This window comes from Ruditapes philippinarum, unplaced genomic scaffold (assembly GCF_026571515.1).
Source record: "Ruditapes philippinarum isolate M1 unplaced genomic scaffold, ASM2657151v2 ctg6187_1_1_1_1, whole genome shotgun sequence".
Taxonomy (NCBI): Eukaryota; Metazoa; Mollusca; class Bivalvia; order Venerida; family Veneridae; genus Ruditapes; species Ruditapes philippinarum.
The window spans coordinates 23,085-40,032 of record NW_026854885.1 but is presented as its reverse complement, the minus strand read 5'-3'; the positions used below and the strand labels follow the sequence as shown (position 1 = coordinate 40,032).

Here is a 16,948-nt window from a genome sequence, read left to right as displayed (position 1 = left end):
CCAGTTATTTCCCTTTTTTCACTTTGAAAATAGGGCCTTGTCTGGTTAACCTATTTCGGCAAGTTGGATTTATCTTAAATTTCTCCTAATTGCTTAATTTCTTTACTGATATCTTTCATATTTAGTAGGTGGATACCTTTGATGGTCCTCCAATTTTTTTTGGAGTAAGCGGTCTCTAGGGTCAAGGTCAAGGTCACTGGTTTAAAAAATAAATATAAACCTTTTTGCTCATACAGCCTTTATTTTTTAGTTGATGTCTTAGTTTAATACAAACACCTCCTTCTTTGGGTGTAGTATGGGGTCATTTGGGTCAAGGTCAATGTTACCAATGTCAAGGTCACCAATGTTAAAAATAGATTTTTACATTTTTACAGGTGTATTGACCTTATTCTATAGACAGATATTATTTATAATTGATAGAAACATAAACTTTGATGGAGTTAGTGGTCAGTTGGGTCAAGGTCACCAGTGCTAAAATAGATTTTTACACATTTGCTCATACAGCCTTTATTAAGTGACAGATATATTTTATATTTGGTAGGAAGATAACTTGCATTGTATTCATCCTTTTGATTGGGGTAGGGATCAGTAGGTCAAGGTCACCAGTGCTCAAAATAGATTTTTACACTTTTGCCCATACAGCCTTTATTTAATGACAGATGTATTTCATATTTGGTAGGAAGATAACTTGCATGAAGTTAAATATTTTTCAACTTCACAAGTCAGAGCAATGACTTGGCAACTTATATTTTTCACAATTACAAAATGCCATGACTTTGTCAAGTTATAAAACTTGTGTTTACAATTTTTTGGCGATTTTTCTGTCCATAACTGAGTGAATGGGTAAACATTTTTTGAAGTATTGCTACTGACAAGAATCTGAGCCGGGGGCATTTGTGTTTAACAAACTCGTTCTTGTTTTTTACCTGATTCTGAATGTTATTCTTGGACAAAATGTCCATGCTATCAAAATTTTTGAAACTAAAATTAGCTACCTTAGAATATAGTTTAAAAAATTAAAATAATATACAGGTAAGTATTTAAAAAGTCTTGAGTTACAAAATATACATAAAAACTTATGTACATTTTTTAATGGCAAATTGTGTCAGAAAACCGGGGTGTGTTGTGGGGGTGGGGAGGGGGGTTGTATGGTCAAAGTTTTGATTTGATAATGGTTTGTACGAGCATGCCTAGTACTATGATATGCTGATATGATGAATTTTCTTCTGTACAGTTGACCTGCTAGGCTGTCTTAAATGGCAAAAGATTCTAAATGAGAATGATACGGCATCACTAAAGAAACATCTGACTTGTTTAATGCGTGTAGACGGTGAAGAAATTGTTAAGGTAGACATGTGTGTTGTTTTATGTAGCACCACTAATATTACATTTATATGATTTTTTCACACAACATAACATGCTTTTTTATATTAAACATGCTTTTTTTTTATTAAATCTTATTTCATTGGCATGTTTGGTTAATTTGTTTTCATTTATGTTTATTTTATCTTTTGTTGTGAATTTATTGACTTTTTAAATTCTTTTTTAATGGCTTAAAAACATAACTCTTTATAATCTAACTCCTCTGCAACTACTTTCTATTTATTGTATGTTGCAAACTGTTTGTTGGTTTGGTGTGGGTATTTTTTGTGCAAAATTTTATGAAAGACAGTGCATTTTTTGTGCATTGTTTAGCAAAGTATTTAGGAGGGTATTGATGTACTCCTAATACTGTAATCCCCCTATCACTTAAATTGATTAAAAATATTTTGCTCCAAAATATTGAAAAGAATGATTATTCCAAAAAAGTATTGTTACTATTTTATATTAATACAGGGGACTTGTAACAAAATATATGTAATAGTTAATATACTAAGGATTGGACTTTTTTCTGTAATCTATATTCAAGTCAGCTGGATCAATGGAAGCCCGGAAACTTGAAACAACACAATCTTTGTGAAATGAATGACCGCAACTTTCCTAAATTTTTATTTTCATGCATACATGTATTTGGTGATGGCGGGTGTATTGTTTAAATTAAATGGTAGATAATTGCATGTGATTCTTGTCCTTTTCTCTTTCTTTATTAAATTGTGAACAATATTACTATACATCTTTTTATGCTCTACTGACGAGCACTTTTTTAAGCCCCCATTTAGGGGCATACAATAATCCCACTGTATCTCAGTCTTTCAAAATCTGGTTTTAAATCATAGCATTATCATTCCATGAAAGGTTTATTATAAATTTGGTACAAATATTCATCATCTTTTTTTACTAAAACTAGTTTAAGACTCTCTGTTCACATCTGACTGATACACATTTTAACATATTTTTTTTCTATGAATAAATCTTCTTAATTATTTGTAAGTAAGTTGTCTTGGTTTATTATATGTTCTTCATTTTTCCAAGAATTATCTTCTTACTTCGGCTAAGGATTGTCAAAGCCTATCCCGGTATTCACAGTTATATAACCTGTAATAAACATGATTAGTTACATAGTCTGTAATGACATAGTCAATTTAATAGCTTGATAATGTATAGAACACAGCCAGATACATATTATGTTATAATATAAACCTTTATTGGACACAATCAATTCCCTCATAATGAACTCTATATCATATATGATAAACACTAACAATTTCATAGCTTGTGTTGAACAGTCAAATTATTATTCTTGTTATTTCTAAGGGCTTTATTTAGTGTAGTCAAATATAGATTTGTACTTATCATAGATTTAAAATGCATGGAGTTAAATTCTTATAATAATTCGTCACCTTAGTGCAATAACTGATTAACTGCTATTAGATTTAGAAGCACTTATAACATTATTGCACTAAGGTGCAGGATATATGTATTATCAATGAAACTCTTTGACTTGTTATTATAAAGATTTCAGTTATCATAGTTTTGTATGTGTCATAGAAAAGAAATAAACTACATGACATGTATGTGTTTTTATGTAATTTGTATGGAATGCAATAAAATTGTTAAACTTGTCATGGCATTATCTGTAATGAACATTTTGTACTTATGGTATACATTGTTAATATTTATGCATAAATATCTTTTATCAATAATTGTTGTTATAAATAAATACATTGTGAATGATTGTTTTACAGTTATAAGTTTATGAACATATAGAAGTATCAACAGCTCTAATGTTTATTACCAATCATAGTAATATTTAAATCTTATATTATCTTATTTCTTTGGACATTATTTTAGAATTTACAATATTTTCTCATATGATCTCGTAGATTTTTATCTATCTCATAGATGTCTTGTTATTACAGTTTTTACAAGATTTGTTGGACTCGTTATTCTACATCTTGATGCAGAACACGGTATCTGACCTGTATGACAATCTGGTCTTTGATGCCCTCGTAAGTTAAATTTATGCATGATTTTGTTGAAAAATGTTTATAATGTGTTAGTATTTGATAATGAGAATAACACATATCAGCCAGAGATAGTTTTTCTGCTCAGTAGACAGCGAGACAAGAACCTGGATGAAATTAAATTTTACCTCCCTTGCAAGTACGAAATGAATAAACTATGTAACATACCTTTTGACCGGACAGTACGTAAACATGGTACTCAGACTATGAATGTTTAAAAAAGATTGACAAATATAAAAGTTTTGATAATCTCTCGTAAAAAGCAACCAGAGACAGTAACATTCACTGAACTCAGGAGGTCCCCGTTGCACAGGGCACCTGTATGTGCAGCTTGTTTGCAGGAGGTTGTGGGTTCAATCTCTACCATGGGTTTTACTAAGATTCATTTTGAAGATGACAGATGTAGCTTTATTATTACTTGGATATCAGATTAACAGGGTAGTTATTTAACAGTTTTATCCTATAATTTACAGGTTTATATCATAGGACTGGTTGCAGACAGTAGATATTATCAGTTCAGACCAATATTAGATGCGTATATAAACTCCTTCAGTATAACAACAGCATATAAGTAAGTAGTTTACAAACTTAGAAAATTGACATATAGATTAACACTACCCTTTAAGAATTGTGATTAAGATAATGACCATTAATGAGCTCTTAAAGGTGCATTATGCCTCAGAAATGAATAAATTTGCTCTTCTTTAGAAAAAACAAAACATGAGTTTGATAACATTTAAATAATGGTTTACGTACATGTTTGATACTTATACTTGAAGAAAGTAGAACTTAAAGTAAAATTATTTGTCAGAATAGTAGCAAATTGTAAAGAAAGTAGTATTTTGACCTCCATACAAATTACTTAATTACTATAATTGTACTAATTGTCAGAAAGCAACAGAAGCAAAAGATGGTTCAGGCAATTGGTTAATGAGTATCTTTTTGAAGGCTATAACAGGACACCAAAAATAAAAAGCTTTTGAGAACAAAAAAGTAAACCATTTCTGAGTCATATAGGGCCTTTAACCTGCAGAATTTGTATAATTGATATACGCTGTTTTGAAAAAGAACTATGCTGCCAATAGTGTATGGAGCCTGGTCAGACTGCACAGATGTGCCTGTGAGTGCTGGCTGACCTGGCTCCATATTGGTGGCAGAAACTTAAATTTTCTGTTGCAGCAAGTTATGGGTTAGTAAGTTATGCAAATATGTCATCAACAGATTATTAATAGGCTTTTTAATTCTGTAAAGGCTTGTTTGTATTCTGGAAAAAGAAGAGTAAACCAAAAATATTCTAAGTTCTGAAGTAAGTCTTTTTAAAAGTGACCACTAACCCCATTCATTCTGATGTTATTTCAGCAAGTTGATGAGCATATTGAAGGAGTATGTGGACAATGCCAATGAAGACACTGATCACGAGCCTTCCTTCAGACAGGCCATGAAATCTCTAGAGTACATATTTAAATTCATCATTCGCTCAAGGGAACTCTTTGCAATGTAAGTAGAGCCTGGAGTTATATTATGATAAGTTTATTAGGAGTTTATCATCCTACATATACCATGATCTGTTAAACTAGAATAGAATTTAATAATGTGATTAACTGGGCTGCTTGAAAGGTCTGCTGTATCACAGTACCACTATAGGTGTCATATCATAAAGTGAACTGTATAAAGAATAAAAGCTTGTGACAGATGACCCTAAAATTTTAGAATTACTGTTACAGATGACCTTGAAATTATTAATTATTCATGTAAAATATCCACATGTGACAGATGACCTTGTAAGTATTATATGTTTACATAAATAGTCACATATGATAGATGTTGCTGAAAGTATATGTTGATATAAAAATAACCGAATGTGACAAATGACTATAAATACATTTGTATATTTTATCATTTAAACCACGGCTCAGGAATGTGCAAACAAAGCATTAAAGCGCTCTAATGTTAACAATACGCTTTAGGCACGCAAACGAAAAATTGCTGTTTTTGTGTCGCCTTGAAAAGGTGACATATAGGGGTTACTTTTGTCGGCGGTGTCGGCGGCGGTGTCGGCGTCGTTGTCGGCGTCCCCTAAAGCTTGTCCGGAGCATAACTCAGTCACTATAAGTCTGATTGACTTCAAACTTGGTATGCATGCTTCTTTCAATAACCGGAAGTGCAGTGCACAAAGACCGGTACTCTGCAGTTCTTATTTTTGGAGTTATTGCCCTTTTTTAATTTTTATACTTTAATTTTGTCCGGGCCATTTCTCTTCAACTAAAAAAGCTATGGACTTGAAACTTCATAGGATGATAGATCTCATTAAGAGGAAATGCAGTGCACAAGAACCAGTACTCTGCACTTCCTAATTTTTGAGTTATTGCCCTTTGTTAATTTTCATACTTTATTTTTGTCTGGGCCATTTCTCCTAATGTATAAAAGCCATGGACTTGAAACTTCATAGGATCATAGGTCTCATTAAGAAGAAGTGCAGTGCACAAGAACTGGTACTCTGCATTTTTTATTTTTTGAGTTATTGCCCATTGTTTATTTTCATACTTTAAATTTGTCCGGGCCATTTCTCCTTAAGTATAAAAGCTATGGACTTGAAACTTCATAGGATGATAGATCTCATTATTAAGAAGTGCAGTGCACAAGAATCTGTACTCTGCATTTCTTAATTTTTGAGTTATGGCCCTTTGTTAATTTTCATACTTAATTTTTGTCCAGGCCATTTCTCCGAAAGTATAAAAGTTATGGACTTGAAACTTCATAGGATGATAGATCTCATTAAAAAGAAGTGCAGTGCATAAGAACTGATACTCTGCATTTCTTATTTTTGAGTTATTGCCCTTTGTTGATTTTCTTACTTTATTTTTGTCCTGGTCATTTCTCCTCAAGTATGAAAGCTATGGACTTGAAACATCATAGAATTTGATAAGAAGTGCAGTGTACAGAAACTGCTGCTCTGCAAGTATTATTTTTTTAGTTATTGCCCTTTGTTATTTTTCATATTTCATTTTTGTCCTGGCCATTTCCCCTAAACTACATTGTTCACAAGGCGACACATCCGACTCGCGGAGTTCTAGTTATCTGTTAATTGCTATCATTTTCGATTTGTGATACATAGAATATTATATTCATGTAGATTCAATACTAAATTTATTGAACTTGTTGAATAAAACGGTATTATGCTCGCCAGATGCTTGCATAATATGATATTATTCAACTGGTTCAATAAATTTAGAATTAAACCTACACTCATTCAATATCCTCTATATGTCACATGTGATAACTTGTTATGAATGTTATGGCATATTACAGATGACCACTCCCTAATTGATGATGTTGAAAATATCAAATGTTAATATAAAAATAAACCACATGTTAATACATTTGAGCCGTGTCACGACAAAACCAACATAATGGGTTTGCGACCAGCATGGATCCAGACCAGCCTGTGCATCCGCGCAGTCTGATCAGGATCCATGCTGTTCGCTTACAGACCCTATAACAAATAGAGAAACTGATAGCGAACAGCATGGATCCTGATCAGACTGCGCGGATGCGCAGGCTGGTCTGGATCCATGCTGGTCGCAAACCCATTATGATGGTTTTGTCGTGACGCGGCTCATTTGTATATTATATATATGATAGGTTGAATGAGAATCGTGGGAAGCAGCAGTTTGAGATCATGTTAAAACAGTTGATACAGTCCATAGGTGGCATGATGCTTTATACCTCAGACAGGACAGTCAGAGCTCAGGGATATGCCTTACGAAACATGCCAGCAACTATTTCAGATATACTCAAAGTCTTCAATGCCGTGGAACTTAGGTAATTTATTGTAAAAGAAAAAGATTAATTTCATGATTTTGAAATTGTTATTATTATTTATTTACATTAAGAAATTGTTGTGACAATTTTAAAAAGAAAAATCATTCAAAAGATTAAATGTAGATCTATACACGCTTATATTTTATTTTACCTGTGTTGTTACTTTGTCTTAAACACCCATTATGCCCCAGAAATGCTTTTACTTTTATTTATCAAAAGCTTTTTAGTCCCCTACCGGTTTACCGGAGGGGACTTTAGGTTTACCCTCCGTCCGTCCGTCCGTCTGTCTGTCCGCACTCACAGGACAGTAATTATGTGGCTAGAGGGACAATAGGTAACTGTTCTTTCTCTTTGATGTCATTCATTCCGTAATGCTTTTATGTGGCTATTTTCTTTTGTGTGGCTAAAAAGAACAATAGAGAGAACAATAGAGTAGCCACATAATTACTGTCCTGTGAGAACTTCCGTCAGTCCGTCCGGTTTACCGGAGGGGACTTTAGGTTTACCCTCCGTCCGTCTGTCCGTCCGTCCGTCAGTCCGTCGGACATTGGTTCAGGTGGTGTTTATGAGCTAATTTGCCTCATAAACATCAAATTTTGGTACGTCCGTCTGTCTGTCCGTCAGTCTGTCCGTGCACAAAACTGGATCCCGCGATAATGCAAAAAGTACTGAAAATATTTTAATGAAACTTGATATATGGATAGATGGCAGTATGGAGATTATGCACGTCTTTTTTTTTCTTCCTATGTTGAAAATTCTGGTTGCTATGGCAACAAATAGACTGTAAATATGGCAAATTTTACACATAACCTGGATCCCGCGATAACACAAAAAGTACTGAAAATATTTTAATGAAACTTAATATATGGATAGATGGCAGTATGTAGATTATGCACGTCTTTTTCTTTTTTTCCTATGCTGAAAATTCTGGTTGCTATGGCAACAAATAGACTGAAAATATGGCAAATTTTACACATAACCTGGATCCTGCGATAACACAAAAAGTACTGAAAATATTTTTTATGAAACTTGACATATGGGTAGATGGCAGTATGGAAATTATGAACATCCTTTTCTTATCTTCCTATGTTGAAAATTCTGGTTGCTCTGGCAACAAATAGACTGAATTTCAAGATTTCTTATTCTAGTTTTTAAGTTTTTTCACTATAAGTTCTTTATTTCTTAAGGTATTTTCTTCAAACTTTAAATATAAGTTGCTAGTTATCAACCACATCATATGTGACAATGTTTACAACTCTAGGACAAAATTTATCAGAATTACCTCCCAAGACTATTTCCAGAATTATGCCCCTTTTTGTACTTTTTTGAGAAATTGGTAATTTTTACTCCAACTTCTTCAATCATGATAGGATTTTCTTCAAACTCCCACATCATAATAATAATTATGACAAGGTTTATAAATCTAGCATCCATATTTCCAGAATAATCTCCTCCTTAAACTTTTAATTTTTCCTATTTGTTCTTTTAACTTTCATTTACTTCAAATTCAGAATAAACATTCATTATTCATACCTTCGTTACTAATTGTTCTTTGTTACACTCACATCACGTATGACATCTTGCATCTTTATTTCAAGAGTTATCTCCTTTTTAAAAAAAATTGCTTTTAAAAATGTTATATTTTGATAACAGGGATGTTTAAAAAATAACTGTAGAGTGTCCTTCAGTCCGTCTGTCTGTACATAAAAATTGTTTCCTGTGATCACTTTTAAAGAACTTTTTCAACAAATTTACTTAAAATAGAAACATAAGTGAATGGCCAATGGCCCTTCAGAATGTTGCTGGGGTTCTAACCAGTAGGGGACTTCTGGATTGCTTGCAATACTACGATAATTGCTTGTTATCTTTGGTGTCCTGTACAGTTTTAAAAAAAACCTCATTGGCAAGTTTTTCAACCATACTTTGATTCTGTTACCCTTTGGAAATAAGTATAGTTATAGTGACTTAATATTTTGTATGGAAGTCAAAATAATACTTTGTTTACATTTTGCTATTTTTATAACAAATAATTTTACATTTGGCACATTTTTCTTCAGGTAATAAGCATCTAACATGCTCTTAGCTCTAAAACTATTATTTCAATGTTATAAAACTAATGTTTGCCTTTTGTAAAGAAGAAAAAAATATTTGTTTCTGAAGCATAATGTGCCTTTAAGAATGAAATAGATAATTATTGAATAGTATTCTTCAAGAATGTGTTATCATCAGATTTGTGCATTTTAACCTTACAGTCAATTGTTTGTGGAGTTCTTGAACCATGTGCCAAAGAGTCGCCTTAAGATTCAGAAGATCAAGTTCTTCGAAGATCTTGTGCAGACAGAGCTGTTTTCTAAAAGAGAATGCAGGGAAGTTCTGCTTCCCATGATGCTTTGCCAAATACGTGATATGATGGAAGCTCAGGATGAAATGTCTGCTTGTATTAAAGTGCTGAGCAGTATAATGGACCATTTGTTTAACCCAAGTAAACCAGTATGTATCTTCATGTTACAAATTTAGGGTAGCTGTTGTTCTCTTGTAAATTGTTGAATAATTTGTAACCATGGCAATGATAATTTTCCTTTTACCATTTAGGGTGTTTCTTCTTATTCAAATGTGTAATTTATCTGTCAATGGGAAATGCTTGAGATACAGGAAATATTAATTAACAAGACATAACATTGACATTGATTTCAACTCTTTTCTCACTGATTTTGTTTCATGGTTGGGTGTAAAGTTATAATGACATTGTTAAGGCCTTATGTTGATTGTCTAGCGTTTCTAGGAAAGGATGTCTACATGCACCCTTCTATGAAGAAAATGCAAGTAAATTGAACCACTAAAGAGTGTTGGATAACTTCTTCAAACACTTAAATGCAATAACCTTTGAAGTGTTTAAATTGTGGTGAGGGATTATTTAATGGACTTAAGATACATTGACAGGCATAATCAAACTGAGCCTGCAACATTTTCAATTTTACATTTTTGGGTGTTCTTACGGATTCAGTTTTTCTCTATTATATTTTAATTATACCATGACAAATATGTGTTATATTTCATTAAAACCATGACAATTATGTGATATATTTCAGTTATAACATAACAAATATGTGTTATATTTCAGTTAAACCATGACAAATATGTGGTATATTTCAATTATACAGTAACAAATATGCATTTTATTTCAGTTATACCATGAGAATGATGTAGGTACAATTATGGAGATTATTTTACGGACTGTGATACAAACTACAATCAAAACACATGCTGTAAGTTACCTTGCTTAATTACTGCTTTGATTTCATAAACAGTGTTTTTGTTTTTTCACTTATTAATTATAAAGCTGAATTTTTAGGTGAATTTCTTACAATATTGGAAAGGGAATTAAGCAAAGTTAGTAATTTTAAATAAAATCTAAAAGATATACTACCAAAGCTTTCAGAAATCATGAAGCTGATTGGTCAGTTTAAAGATTGTTTTGTTAACTATCAACTGTCATGGATATTTTTTTGCAATTCACTGATGGAAAAGTATTTAAAAGAGATTTCTCTCCAACTTTACATTCATAAATAGAAAACCATTAATTGACTTTTGTAATTTCTGACATTAATTATTCATTATTATTATTATGTGACACATGTAAACAAACCAATTTGGTCTTTAATGTCATATATTATACCTAAGAAATATGTATTACACACCTTTGAACTTAAGTATTGTAAAGATGTGATTTTTTTTCCTTCCTCATCTGAATTTAAAAACATGCTATGTGAGAATTTTGACTTTTCCTCTGATTCTCAGACTTCCCAATCTTTTTGCATTGTTAAAGCCTTATCAAATTGTAAGAGTATTCTGTCTTTTTATGGAATGAGATAACTAATGGAAACTTAATCCTTATCCTGTAGAATTTAAAATTGCACGGAGTCTGATCAGGCTGTATGTAATACTGTTAGTAGTCCAATTTTTGCATTTTGTTAACTCAATCCCTTACACTTTGAATGGACTGTTCCAAATTCAAAGGAAGGCAAGTCCATAACATAAAATCAGCAGGTTAAAGCTAAACTTAAGTTGTTAAGGGAATAGTGGGTCATGGCAAATGCTTTTTAATGATATTAATTCTGTTTTCCAAATGTGGCAAAATTTATCATAAGTGGCAAAAGGAGAACAATATGGTAACCATTGAAGTATCCATTAGTTATAACATGCATCATTATCATCTTTTCTTCAACTTTTACAACTTTCTCTGCTAAACGTTTTTAAAATGGTAACTTACCTTGTTCTTCTCTTGGTGTTAACATCAATATCATAAAATGTGCTAAAGTATTGAAGATTAAATTATTTACTAGAAAAAAAACTTATAAAAACTTAAAAACATACTATTATAAGTTAACTCTGCTTTTCAAAGGAAGTCTTCTTATTAAATTATGTACAGCTGTTACTGCCAATATATTATGTAGAAATTTCAAAAACAAACATTTATGTTGTTAACAGGTCATATTTAGAGAGAGTTTTAACAAAATGTTTTCACTTTGAATTAACATATATGAATAACTTAGAAAAGGTGAAGTAATATTCCCTTATAAAATATTTAGCTTCTGTTGTGTGTAAGATATAATGATGAAGTTTCTCCTATGCGGTCGTCAGAAATTTATAATCATCTTTTTTTCCAATGTAGGGCCTTCAGTATGATTTAGGTACTTAGGTATGATTTTACATCTAAAAACAAAGCTTCAGACATCAAAATATAGCTTAAAATACTTCTGTGTTTAAGTAACAATTTTGTTTCAGGAACCTCTTCATTATTCAGAGAACATCTTTATTTTTATGTCATATGAAAAAGACTATGAAATTATGTTTTGTTTAAAGAAAAAATATTAAACTGGTACTTTATCTACAAAGATCATGTTAATTATTTAAAAGAGCCATTGCAGATTCTTTATAATAACAATGGAGGTGAATAATTCTGAGTTTATATTTAAAAGACATATTTAGTACAACAGGAACAAATAATGCTATATCTTTCTTTCAAAACCTTTTATACATTATTTAAAGGAGAACATGGCGGAATTTGAGGATTGTGTAGAAATAAAGGTGACCTGCTCTGTTATAACCTTATAAATCAAATGTGCAGTGGGGGTTGCTGATAGGGCAAATGGGAGGTGGGGGTGCAGAAAAGGTGGGTGGGGGTGGGGTTTGGATGGGGTTATATGAATATTCATATCTCAGAGATAACAAAAACAAACATTTAATGGCCAAAATTATTGTGTGTATGTAACAGACAATAGTCCTGTGTCTGATAAAACTGTATAGATGTACAGTAAACACTTACCATGATAGAACAGGAAGTGATATGCCTTTTCCACCAGTTTAGAGCCAGGTCAGATTTCTGTGCAGTTTGACCAGGCTCTATACTGTTGGCTGACTTACCTTTAAATTTTCATCTTGACATCCCCAAAATTCATAATCGACAGTTCCAGAAAAAGAAGCAGGACATTTTATAAATTCAGCAGGTTTAAGGATAATTGTGACAGGGGTAAGTTGTTACCACCACTAGCTATATGAATGAGTCTGATGTAATACGCCCCTCACTGCACACAGCATTGCTAGAATCATGATAAAATTACTGTATTATTTTTGCCAATATCCATAAGTAATCATTGAACCCATTTTACCGTTATATAATCCATTTTGTCTTAAATGATTGTTGATTATAGATGGTATTAAAATTGAAGGTTCTAAAATGAAAATAACATTTTGTCACCTTTTTTTACTTTCAAATTATTAACAGTCCTAGTCAATATATATCTTTAATTCCCTTTTAATTTTTTAAGCTTTAATGAGTAGTTGAGGTCAAAGCCATTTGTGTCATAAAGGTAGGCTTTTTGGAAGATTAATGTAACTACATGTATAAATAAAAATATGGGTAAAAAGGAACATTGCACGTGTCTACTGTCTTGTAAAATGTATCTGGCACCGTGGCAAAGCCAGTATCATTACAGTATAAATACAGAAAAGGTCAGTATTATATGTGTTTTCAAGGAAGAATGCAATCAAGGTCAGAGTCATTGAATAAAGAGACTTCAGCGAACAGGTTTTATAGTATTGCTAGACCTGTCGCACAACAGCAAAGTAAAAGCAATTTAAAGTTACGGAAATCAGAACAAGTAAAGACACTTATTAATGTGTCTTATGCGTAAAGAAAAATCAGGTTTACATTATTTGAAATTCTGATGTTCTATAGGTCAAGGTCATTTATGTACCAGGCAATTAAAAAAAATCCTGTTTGGTCAATCATATTTTCATGTACAAGAAAGTCTGTCAGTATTGTTAATCATCTTCTAAACTAAAAGAATAAACACATGTATACCAAGATATAGCTGTAGTAGTTAGAATAGAAATTGATTACAAGAAGAGCTGCTAAAATAGTAAAATATTCAACTAACACCAGTGTAGTGCTTTTTCTTACTTACATTGTAAATTATATTCTTTTATCATTTTATAACGATTGTTTATCCATTAGATAATTTTGCTTAAATATCTTTTTTTCATTCAATTCCATCTTCTGTTGTTGTGCATACTTGGTAAATTACTCAGTCTCTACTATGACATCATTGTTTAGACCCATTTTTATATGCCCGAAAGAATTTTGGACATATTATGTTATACCCCCTGGCGTCCGTCCGTCTGTCCGTCCGTCCTCCGTTAGCAATTTGGTTTCCGGAGCATAACCTAAGTTCCCCTTGGCCCACAATATTCAAACTTCATAGGATGATTGTCCATTTTGGGTAGAAGACCCCTATTGATTTTGGGGTCATAAGGTCAAAGGTCAAGGTCACTATGACCTTAAAACTGAAAACAGTTTTCGGAGCATAACTTAAGTTCCATTTGGCTTACAGTGTTCAAACTTCATAGGATGATTGTCCATATTGGGTAGAAGACCCCTATTGATTTTGGGGTCACAAAATCAAAGGTCAAGGTCACTATGACCTTAAAACTGAAAACTGTTTCCGGAGCATAATTTAAGTTCCATTTGGCCCACAGTGTTCAAATTTCATAGGATGATTGTCCATATTGGGTAGAAGACCCCTATTGATTTTGGGGTCATAGGTCAAAGGTTAAGGTCACTATGACCTTAAAATTGAAAAACAGTTTCTGGAGCATAACTTAAGTTCTATTTGGCCCACAGTGTTCAAACTTCATAGGATGATTGTCCATATTGGGTAGAAAACCCCTATTGATTTTGGGGTCACAAGGTCAAAGGTCAAGGTCACTATTACTTAGAAATTGAAAACAGTTTCTTAAGCATAACTTAAGTTCCATTTAGCCTACAATATTCAAACTTCATAGGATGATTGTCCATATTTGGTAGAAGACCCCTATTGATTTTGGGGTCACAAGGTCAAGGTCACTATTACCTTAAAACTGAAAACAGTTTTCGGAACATAACTTAAGTATCATTTGGCCTACTGTGTTTAAACTTCATAGTATGATTGTCCATATTGGGTAGAAGACCCCTAGTGATTTTGGGGTCACAAGGTCAAAGGTCAAGGTCACTTTTACCTTAGAATTGAAAACAGTTTCTGGGGCATAACTTAAAGTTCCATTTGGACCACAATATTGAAACTTCAAAGGAGGATTATATTTTAAAGAGGTAATACTTTATTTTACTCCCATGTCTTACAAATGCTTCATCCTTACTAAAAAAAAAATCACCTTCGGGCATATAATGCTCCGCCTAGCGGTGCTCTTGTTTTGTACTATATTAAGTATAATAATTGTATAGATAAGGAAGAAGAAGTGTTAGCAGCCAGATAGCTCAGTATGTAGAGCCATGTTGTGTATTCCAAGGGTCCTAGCACCAGATTTCACATTTTTCTCACACTGTGACAATAGGGCTCAATATAATGGAAGTCACATTTATTAGAATAACTGATACAAGAATTGAACATTTGACAAATCTTGAAATGTGATTCTTCTTACAGACAAGAAAAGCAAAGAAATTGAGTGTATGTATTCAGTAAATAGCACATGTAAAGCTGTTGTTTATGTTGATGAATGTTTGTGCATGTGTGCAAATACACAGATATGTTATAATCATGTTGTGATTCAGCTTTAGTGTGTACACACTTGTGTCAGAGTACATTGATGAATTGTTTGGCACCTATGTGGTAAATGTGATGTTGATCAAGTTGTTTATGTTTTGTTTTTATTATAAGTTTAGCTTAGTATTTATTTAATTGATATTCTTTTTACCCTTATCCAAAGCTAACAATGTAAATGTCTCCCATAGAGTTCAAATAGCATCTTTCACTTAGATATCATATAGCAATGCCCTCATAGAATATCATTTAGCATTGCCCTCACAGAATATCAAATAGCAATGCCCTCATAGAATATCAATTATAGCAACGCCCTCATAGAATATCATTTAGTATTATCCTCACAGAATATCAAATAGCATCTCCTCATAAGCTGGCATATAGATTTCAATTTGCAAATTTTATGAATATGGAATTATATAAATTTCTTTGTAGTTATTATTTTATTACTTCTGATTATTTGAAGGTGACTTTTCATATAAAAGCTGTATGTGAAAATATTAAAGATAATAGAGACCATGTGTACAAATTAACAGAAATCAGTACTCATTGTTCTTAATTAGATTATGTAATATGTTTGAAGGTGATACATTTTGTATGAAAGGTCACTATAATTGTAACTAGAGCAACAGTTGTGTTTTAAATAGTATCTCTGTTATGCATTGTTTTTTGTTGTTTTTTTGTAGGAATTAAGTTTTTAAAGTGATTCAATATTTAATTCTGCTTTTCAGTATCGTTTTGTAACTTTGATTTTATTTTACGATCTTATAATTAGATGTTATTAAAGTAAAATAAGTAAATACTGTCTCAGAGTTTCAGCTTTTATCAACATTTTAAACTTGAGTTTAAATGGAAAAAAATGATGTTAGAAAATTGATGAATGAATTGAATCAATGAATTTATGAATGATAATAATGTAGCTTATTGTTTGATAGTGACAAATAGGCCTAATATACATGTATTATACCTTGCATAGAAAAAAATTCTTCTTGCTTAGCATTCAAGTTATATATGTCATGTATTCAAGTTATATGTCTCCTGCAACTAATGTTAACTTCTTTAGTTGAAAACTACAAGATTTACTATATAGACCTATAACTTGCCTGTAGAATCTATTATGCATGTAAAATATGGTTTGGTGATTAGCCCTAGCATATTCATAATAAGTACTTGGGAACTAATCTGACAAAATATATATGTTTCTATAGGGCGACTGTGTGGCTGTGTTGTTGAATATTTTACGTCAAATGAGCGAGGCCCAGTATGTGAGCTACATCAGTCGCTACACCCTGTTGACAGATCTCGAGGATTTTCTCATGGAAATAATGATGTTGTTCCAGAACCTCATCACTTCTAGTGTCTACCAGCATGACTGGATGGAAATGATCATGTTACAAAACAGGTGGGTGGGGAAATGTCATGCTTAATGACTCAGCAATTTTTTTATACAAAATTATATGAATGTTTTATAATAAGAGGAGTATAACAGTAAAAAAGAGATATTAATAGTCTCATCATATTTTGTAACGTTCTTACCTATTTATAAATTAAATTGAAACAAAGTGGTCTTTTTGGACAGGAACTTTTTAGAAGCAAGTAACATTGCACTATAATATTTTTCATGGG

At 32.0% G+C, this 16,948-nt stretch overlaps 1 protein-coding gene across 4 annotated transcripts in view; it reads left to right on the top strand.

The window, feature by feature from the left end:
- The window catches only part of LOC132741417 (dedicator of cytokinesis protein 1-like), a gene marked incomplete at both ends in the record, with an annotated part of 47,905 nt that overhangs the window by 12,190 nt on the left and 18,767 nt on the right, over positions 1-16,948 (top strand). Inside the window, 9 exon segments of one of the 4 annotated variants that reach the window (XM_060729569.1) lie at positions 1,235-1,347; positions 3,300-3,389; positions 3,878-3,975; positions 4,764-4,901; positions 7,047-7,226; positions 9,479-9,716; positions 10,412-10,492; positions 15,206-15,229; positions 16,531-16,724. In XM_060729569.1, coding sequence (XP_060585552.1) covers positions 1,235-1,347; positions 3,300-3,389; positions 3,878-3,975; positions 4,764-4,901; positions 7,047-7,226; positions 9,479-9,716; positions 10,412-10,492; positions 15,206-15,229; positions 16,531-16,724 — 1,156 coding nt within the window. 4 annotated transcript variants of the gene reach the window in all.